The sequence below is a fragment of the Rattus norvegicus genome, chromosome 1 (genome assembly GCF_036323735.1).
Source record: "Rattus norvegicus strain BN/NHsdMcwi chromosome 1, GRCr8, whole genome shotgun sequence".
In the NCBI taxonomy this organism is placed as follows: domain Eukaryota; kingdom Metazoa; phylum Chordata; class Mammalia; order Rodentia; family Muridae; genus Rattus; species Rattus norvegicus.
Window position 1 is genome coordinate 204,883,529 of NC_086019.1, and position 9,563 is coordinate 204,893,091.

General features: G+C 42.4%; 1 protein-coding gene across 1 annotated transcript; it reads left to right on the forward strand.

Moving 5' to 3' along the window:
• Positions 1–700: 700 nt before the first annotated feature.
• Or13a27c (olfactory receptor family 13 subfamily A member 27C) lies at positions 701–1,633 on the forward strand. Its single transcript, NM_001001039.1, has one exon. The coding sequence runs from the start codon at positions 701–703 to the stop codon at positions 1,631–1,633; it is 933 nt and encodes a 310-aa protein (NP_001001039.1).
• The last annotated feature ends 7,930 nt before the right edge of the window (positions 1,634–9,563 follow it).

The following is a 9,563-nucleotide window of genomic DNA, read 5'->3' on the forward strand; positions in this document are numbered from 1 at the left end:
TGAATTATGCATCCATAAGTATGTGGAAATAAGTCTGGCTCCTCAAATCACCCAATTTACATTTCTCTGTCATTTCTTAGAGGAATCATTTATAAATCTGTTTCCCTTTTATTATATGTGCTATTGGTAACAAAATACTGGGGAAAATATAGTTGCAAGTTTGGAGGTAAGTTGGACAAGAGAGGTAAGAAGATGTGGAAGAACATATTGTCATATAGAACAGAAGCAACTGAGGATCTTTCATGGGCATAGGTAAAGGCAAGAATTGGCTCAGAGAGATGGAGCTATAAAATAAGCATGAAAAGCTGTGAGAGGAAGAGGTACTGGCTCCAGCACTGTCAGGAGAACGTAATGCTTACAGGGGATATAGAATGAAAGCACAGGGGGTTCCTGAGCTAGGAAAGCTGCAATTATTTCACATCTTCAAAAGGATAGGGGAGGAGCCAATCTCTCTCTTGATCAAAATCTACAGGAAGAGAGTCCTAGGTGAAAATTCCACTGTAAACAAACCACTAAGGGTATGGTAAGGAAATAGGGGATGAGAGGTATCCCTGATTGAAAATATATTTCCTCTTTCCCTTTCTGACAGGAGAGAATTGTGAGATAATCAAGTTTCAAACTCAAACTTCAGTGTGGTAAAGGGTACTATTTTTCTCAGAAGCCAATCTATATATCTGTGAATTGCGTACACCACACAAAGATGGTCAATCCCAACCAGACAGTATTGACAGAGTTTGTTCTGCAAGGATTCTCAGAGCACCCTAGCCTAAGACTGTTCCTGACAGGCTGCTTCCTGTCTCTCTATATAATGGCTCTAATGGGCAATATTGTGATCATTGCTTTGGTCACCTCCAGCACTGGGCTCCACAGTCCCATGTACTTTTTCCTGTGCAACTTGGCGACCATGGACATTATCTGCACCTCCTCTGTTCTGCCCAAGGTGCTAGTTGGTCTACTGTCTGAGGAAAACACCATCTCCTTCAAGGGGTGCATGGCCCAACTCTTCTTCCTTCTGTGGTCTGGATCCTCTGAGGTGCTGCTTCTCACAGTCATGGCCTATGACCGTTATGTGGCCATCTGCTTTCCACTCCACTACAGCTCTAGGATGAGCCAACAGCTGTGTGGGGCACTGGCGATGGGTGTATGGTCCCTCTGTGCTATGAATGCATCTGTGCACACTGGTCTGATGACACAGCTGTCATTCTGTGGCCCCAAGGTCATCACCCACTTCTTCTGTGAGATTCCCCCACTCCTTCTGCTCTCCTGTAGCTCCACATATGTGAATAGCATTATGACTCTTGTGGCAGATGCCTTTTATGGAGGCATAAACTTTGTGCTAACCCTGTTATCTTATGGATGCATCATTGCCAGCATCCTGCGCATGCGTTCTGCTGAGGGCAAGAAGAAAGCCTTTTCTACCTGCTCTTCCCACCTCATTGTGGTCGCTATGTATTATTCATCTGTGTTCATTACCTATATCAGTCCTGCATCCAGTTATAGCCCAGAAAGAAACAAAATTACCTCAGTGCTATACTCAGTCCTCATGCCAACCCTAAACCCCCTCATCTATACACTGAGGAACAAGGATGTCAAGCTTGCCTTAAGCAGAATTTTGGCCTCTTTTTTGCATTAAGTGGAGATATGTAGGGTGTTCTATAGGCCTGGTCTGTTCCTAAACATGCTTTTCTGAGGGCAGTCTCATGGAGTGGGGTGTCCCTATTGTTGCTTTAGAAACCTTTGTCTGATGAGAAGATTGCACAATTCCACTCAGTGCACCTTCTTTGAGTCAGTATAAATAAAACTGCTAGCTTTATCTCCAGATAAGAACAAATCATTTCATAAGTAAAGTTGATCTAACTTGGGATTCCATCTTCCTTGGCTGAAAGATTTTCAGTGGATGACTTTTGTGATACTCAAAAACCATTGTCTTTCATCCACTCCCACCCTATGAACACCACAGAGCCTTGGCTTAATACTACAACTAATGAATCTAAATTTTATAAGTAAAATTGTGGGTCCAGTCTGGCCTCAGTATTCTTGGGAAGGATCAAAAATAGAGCAACTTAGGTGCACAATTTCACAACTCCCTGCTGTGCTATGCACATCAAAGCCAGTGCAACTGGTTGAAAGTATGGTGCAATTAGTGAACAGAGATGAAGTTTAACTTTCAACAATGAACTTACAAATTGATTTCAGGTTACTTATGACAAGGAAAATGAAAAATCCAAAGCACAGGAAAGATTAATTATCTCCAACAAGAATTTTAGGGAAACTAGATGAATGTTTGCACAGGAAAGTGAAACTCGACCCCCATCCCATGGTGAAGAGAGCTGAACACCCAGAAGTGCAGACATCCTGAGACTTCAGGACAGACTGCCACTTCTGTACATCTCTGCCCACATCTCTGGTTCAAGAGGAAACTGCACAGTGCCTCTGGACACAGGAATAGAGGAACAATCAGCTGCCAGTACCTGTGGTTCTGATCTGGGCCCAGAACTAAACTGAACTGGCCAAACAGCTCCCTGCGCCAAAATCCCATGGGAGAGAGAGAGCTGGCCTCAGAAGTGCAGACACTCCTGAGAAATCAGAGGAGACTACCCTCTGCCCTCATTCCAGACTCAAGAGGGAATCTCCTAGTTCCAACTGTGCCCTCTGGGTGCAAGGACCTAGGAATAGTCAGGGGCAGGAACCTTCTAATTCTTGCCACACCTAGAGCTGAAAGACAGTCACCAGGAGCATCTACATACATGAGAGCAGAGGTAAGACCCACTTTTCTGCTCCAAGTGGCCTCCCTGGTGGATTCAGGACACACAGAGGCAGAAGTCCTCTGGGTCAGGGCACTTCTAGTTTCTGGCTATGCCCAGAACTGAACTGATACCATCCCACATTTCCCTGCACCCAAATCCCATAGGGAAGAGAGCTGAACACCCAGAATTGCAGACCACTCTGAGGCCGCAGGACAGACTGTCACTTCTGCCCACCTCTGCCAACATCCCTTGTCCAAGAGGAAACTGCATAGTGCCTCTGGACACAGGAATATAGGAACAGTCAGTTGTTGGTACCTGCGGTTCTGGTCTGCACCCAGAACTGAACTCAACCGAACCAGTCAATCATCTCCCTGCACCCAATTCCCATGGGGGAGAGACCTGGAACCTCAGAAGTGTGGATATTCCTGAGAAATCAGAGGAGACTACTCTCTGCCCACATTCACAGCATAAGAAGGAATTGCCTAGTGCCAGCTGTGCCTCTGAGTGTAAGGACCTAGAAGCAATCAGGGAGAAGTTTCTTCTCATTCATGCCCTAGTCAAGAGCTGAAAGACAGTCACCTGCACACATGAGAGCAGAGCATCTGTTCCCAGAAATGGCTGAAAGAAAACAGGAATACAGTTCTACAGGAGTGCTGAGACAGAGACCTACAGGAGAGTCAAGCCACTGTCAGAAACAGCAAGACAAGCAAAGCCAGAGACAGCCCAATGGCAAGAGGCAAGCACAGGAACCTAAGCAACAGAAATCAAGACTACTTGGCATCATCAGAGCCCAGATCTCCCACCAAAGAAAATACTGGATATCCAAATACACTGGAAAAGTAAGACTTAGATTTAAAATCACAGTTATGATAATGATGGAGGACTTACGAAGGACATAAATAACTCCCTTAAAGAAATGAAGGACAACACAAGTAAACAAGTAGAAGCCCTTAAAGAGGAAAGAAAACAATACTTGAAAGAATTAAAGGACAATGCAACAAAACACATGAAGTAATTGAACAAACCATCCAGGATTTAAAAATGGAGATAGAAACAAAAAACAAAGCACAAAGGGAGACAACTCAGGAGAAAGAAAACCTAAGGAAGTCATAGATACAACCATTACCACTAGAATACAAGAGATAAAAGAGAGAATCTCAGGGGCAAAAGATACCACAGAAAACATCGACACAACCATCAAAGATAACATAAAACGCAAAAAGCTCCCCGCCCAAAACATCCAGGAAATTCAGGATACATTGAGAAAGTCAAACCTACGGATAATAGGTATAGAAGGGAGTGAAGATTCCCAACTTAAAGGGCAAGTAAATGTATTAAAAAAAACTAAAAAAAATGTAATTCTTAATGCTATATAGCACTCTAACATAGAAATAGGCTATGGTACATTTAACTTTATATAGAAGCAATAGACTCTAGGTGTATTTCTGTTGTTGCTACTACAAATAATGAGCTTTTATTATGTAATTCATTTACATAATAGTTTTGTCATGTTTTTAACCCTTTTATATTGTATATTTTTGAGAAAGACTCGGTGTCTTAAAACATGTAGGGAAGACACCACCAGAACCAGAAGGAAAGAGACCGGATAAACAGTTCTCTGCACCCAAATCCCGTGGGAGGGAGAGCTGAACCTTCAGAGAGGCAGACAAGCCTGGGAAACCAGAAGAGACTGCTCTCTGCACACACATCTCGGACGCCAGAGGAAAAAGCCAAAGACCATCTGGAACCCTGGTGCACTGAAGCTCCCGGAAGGGGCGGCACAGGTCTTCCTGGTTGCTGCCGCTGCAGAGAGCCCGTGGGCAGCACCCCACGAGCGAACTTGAGCCCCGGGACCACAGGTAAGACCAACTTTTCTGCTGCAAGAAAGCTGCCTGGTGAGCTTGGGACACACGGAAGCAGAATTCCTGTAGAACCGGGCACGTTCTGTGTTTACCGGAAGTCCCACACCTGCGGATCCCGGCCCGCAGCAGCTCTCTGCCCCCAGACCCTGTGAGAGAGAGACCCAACCGCCTGGTCAGGTGGGCACTCCTGAGGCTGCAGAGCGGAAGAGACCACCAACACTGCTCACCCCTGCCCACATCCCTGGCCCAAGAGGAAACTGTATAAGGCCTCTGGGCTCCCGTGGGGGAGGGCCCAGGAGCGGCAGGACCCCTGTGCCTGAGACATCACCAGAACCAGAAGGAAACAGACCAGATAAACAGTTCTCTGCACCCAAATCCCGTGGGAGGGAGAGCTGAACCTTCAGAGAGGCAGACAAGCCTGGGAAACCAGAAGAGACTGCTCTCTGCACACACATCTTGGACGCCAGAGGAAAAAGCCAAAGACCATCTGGAACCCTGGTGCACTGAAGCTCCCGGAAGGGGCGGCACAGGTCTTCCTGGTTGCTGCCGCTGCAGAGAGCCCGTGGGTAGCACCCCACGAGCGAACTTGAGCCTTGGGACCACAGGTAAGACCAACTTTTCTGCTGCAAGAAAGCTGCCTGGTGAACTCAAGACACAGGCCCACAGGAACAGCTGAAGACCTGTAGAGAGGAAAAACCACACGCCGGAAAGCAGAACACTCTGTCCCCATAACTGACTGAAAGAGAGGAAAACAGGTCTACAGCACTCCTGAAACACAGGCTTATAGGACAGTCTAGCCACTGTCAGAAATAGCAGAACAAAGTAACACTAGAGATATCTGATGGCGAGAGGCAAGCGCAGGAACCTAAGCAACAGAAACCAAGACTACATGGCACCATCGGAGCCCAATTATCCCATCAAAACAAACATGGAATATCCAAACACACCAGAAAAGCAAGATCTAGTTCCAAAATCATTTTTGATCATGATGCTGGAGGACTTCAAGAAAGACGTGAAGAACTCCCTTAGAGAATAAGTAGAAGCCTACAGAGAGGAATCGCAAAAATGCCTGAAAGAATCGCAAAAAATCCCTGAAAGAATTCCAGGAAAACATAAATAAACAAGTAGAAGCCCATAGAGAGGAGACACAAAAATCCCTGAAAGAATTCCAGGAAAACATAAATAAACAAGTAGAAGCCCATAGAGAGGAGACACAAAAATCCCTGAAAGAATTCCAGGAAAACACAATCAAACAGTTGAAGGAATTAAAAATGGAAATAGAAGCAATCAAGAAAGAACACATGGAAACAACCCTGGATATAGAAAACCAAAAGAAGAGACAAGGAGCTGTAGATACAAGCTTCACCAACAGAATACAAGAGATGGAAGAGAGAATCTCAGGAGCAGAAGATTCCATAGAAATCATTGACTCAACTGTCAAAGATAATGTAAAGCGGAAAAAGCTACTGGTCCAAAACATACAGGAAATCCAGGACTCAATGAGAAGATCAAACCTAAGGATAATAGGTATAGAAGAGAGTGAAGACTCCCAGCTCAAAGGACCAGTAAATATCTTCAACAAAATCATAGAAGAAAACTTTCCTAACCTAAAAAAAGAGATACCCATAGACATACAAGAAGCCTACAGAACTCCAAATAGATTGGACCAGAAAAGAAACACCTCCCGTCACATAATTGTCAAAACACCAAACGCACAAAATAAAGAAAGAATATTAAAAGCAGTAAGGGAAAAAGGTCAAGTAACATATAAAGGGAGACCTATCAGAATCACACCAGACTTCTCGCCAGAAACTATGAAGGCCAGAAGATCCTGGACTGATGTTATACAGACCCTAAGAGAACACAAATGCCAGCCCAGGTTACTGTATCCAGCAAAACTCTCAATTAACATTGATGGAGAAACCAAGATATTCCATGACAAAACCAAATTTACACAATATCTTTCCACAAATCCAGCACTACAAAGGATAATAAATGGTAAAGCCCAACATAAGGAGGCAAGCTATACCCTAGAAGAAGCAAGAAACTAATCGTCTTGGCAACAAAACAAAGAGAATGAAAGCACACAAACATAACCTCACATCCAAATATGAATATAACGGGAAGCAATAATCACTATTCCTTAATATCTCTCAATATCAATGGCCTCAACTCCCCAATAAAAAGACATAGATTAACAAACTGGATACGCAATGAGGACCCTGCATTCTGCTGCCTATAGGAAACACACCTCAGAGACAAAGACAGACACTACCTCAGAGTGAAAGGCTGGAAAACAAATTCCAAGCAAATGGTCAGAAGAAGCAAGCTGGAGTAGCCATTCTAATATCAAATAAAATCAATTTCCAACTAAAAGTCATCAAAAAAGATAAGGAAGGACACTTCATATTCATCAAAGGAAAAATCCACCAAGATGAACTCTCAATCCTAAATATCTATGCCCCAAATACAAGGACACATACATACGTAAAAGAAACCTTACTAAAGCTCAAAGCACACATTGCACCTCACACAATAATAGTGGGAGATTTCAACACACCACTCTCATCAATGGACAGATCATGGAAACAGAAATTAAACAGTGATGTCGACAGACTAAGAGAAGTCATGAGCCAAATGGACTTAACGGATATTTATAGAACATTCTATCCTAAAGCAAAAGGATATACCTTCTTCTCAGCTCCTCATGGTACTTTCTCCAAAATTGACCATATAATTGGTCAAAAAACGGGCCTCAACAGGTACAGAAAGATAGAAATAATCCCATGCGTGCTATTGGACTACCATGGCCTAAAACTGGTCTTCAATAACAATAAGGGAAGAATGCCCACATATACGTGGAAATTGAACAATGCTCTACTCAATGATAACCTTGTCAAGGAAGAAATAAAGAAAGAAATTAAAAACTTTTTAGAATTTAATGAAAATGAAGATACAACATACCCAAACTTATGGGACACAATGAAAGCTGTGCTAAGAGGAAAACTCATAGCGCTGAGTGCCTGCAGAAAGAAACAGGAAAGAGCATATGTCAGCAGCTTGACAGCACACCTAAAAGCTCTAGAACAAAAAGAAGCAAATACACCCAGGAGGAGTAGAAGGCAGGAAATAATCAAACTCAGAGCTGAAATCAACCAAGTAGAAACAAAAAGGACCATAGAAAGAATCAACAGAACCAAAAGTTGGTTCTTTGAGAAAATCAACAAGATAGATAAACCCTTAGCCAGACTAACGAGAGGACACAGAGAGTGCGTCCAAATTAACAAAATCAGAAATGAAAAGGGAGACATAACTACAGATTCAGAGGAAATTCAAAAAATCATCAGATCTTACTATAAAAACCTATATTCAACAAAACTTGAAAATCTTCAGGAAATGGACAATCTCCTAGACAGATACCAGGTATCGAAGTTAAATCAGGAACAGATAATCCAGTTAAACAACCCCATAACTCCTAAGGAAATAGAAGCAGTCATTAAAGGTCTCCCAACCAAAAAGAGCCCAGGTCCAGATGGGTTTAGTGCAGAATTCTATCAAACCTTCATAGAAGACCTCATACCAATATTATCCAAACTATTCCACAAAATTGAAACAGATGGAGCACTACCGAATTCCTTCTACGAAGCCACAATTACTCTTATACCTAAACCACACAAAGACACAACAAAGAAAGAGAACTTCAGACCAATTTCCCTTATGAATATCGATGCAAAAATACTCAATAAAATTCTGCGAAACCGAATTCAAGAGCACATCAAAACAATCATCCACCATGACCAAGTAGGCTTCATGCCAGGCATGCAGGGATGGTTTAATATACGGAAAACCATCAACGTGATCCATTATATAAACAAACTGAAAGAACAGAACCACATGATCATTTCATTAGATGCTGAGAAAGCATTTGACAAAATTCAACACCCCTTCATGATAAAAGTCCTGGAAAGAATAGGAATTCAAGGCCCATACCTAAACATAGTAAAAGCCATATACAGCAAACCAGTTGCTAACATTAAACTAAATGGAGAGAAACTTGAAGCAATCCCACTAAAATCAGGGACTAGACAAGGCTGCCCACTCTCTCCCTACTTATTCAATATAGTTCTTGAAGTTCTAGCCAGAACAATCAGACAACAAAAGGAGATCAAGGGGATACAGATCGGAAAAGAAGAGGTCAAAATATCACTATTTGCAGATGACATGATAGTATATTTAAGTGATCCCAAAAGTTCCACCAGAGAACTACTAAAGCTGATAAACAACTTCAGCAAAGTGGCTGGGTATAAAATTAACTCAAATAAATCAGTTGCCTTCCTCTATACAAAAGAGAAACAAGCTGAGAAAGAAATTAGGGAAACGACACCCTTCATAATAGACCCAAATAATATAAAGTACCTCGGTGTGACTTTAACCAAGCAAGTAAAAGATCTGTACAATAAGAACTTCAAGACACTGAGGAAAGAAATTGAAGAAGACCTCAGAAGATGGAAAGATCTCCCATGCTCATGGATTGGCAGGATTAATTTAGTAAAAATGGCCATTTTACCAAAAGCAATCTACAGATTCAATGCAATCCCCATCAAAATACCAATCCAATTCTTCAAAGAGTTAGACAGAACAATTTGCAAATTCATCTGGAATAACAAAAAACCCAGGATAGCTAAAGCTATCCTCAACAATAAAAGGACTTCAGGGGGAATCAGTATCCCTGAACTCAAGCAGTATTACAGAGCAATAGTGATAAAAACTGCATGGTATTGGTACAGAGACAGACAGATAGACCAATGGAATAGAATTGAAGACCCAGAAATGAACCCACACACCTATGGTCACTTGATTTTTGACAAAGGAGCCAAAACCATCCAATGGAAAAAAGATAGCATTTTCAGCAAATGGTGCTGGTTCAACTGGAGGGCAACATGTAGAAGAATGC

Coding starts and splice junctions, on each gene's coding strand:
- Or13a27c (NM_001001039.1), top strand. CDS start 701: ATGGTCAATCCCAACCAGACAGTATTGACAGAGTTTGTTCTGCAAGGA.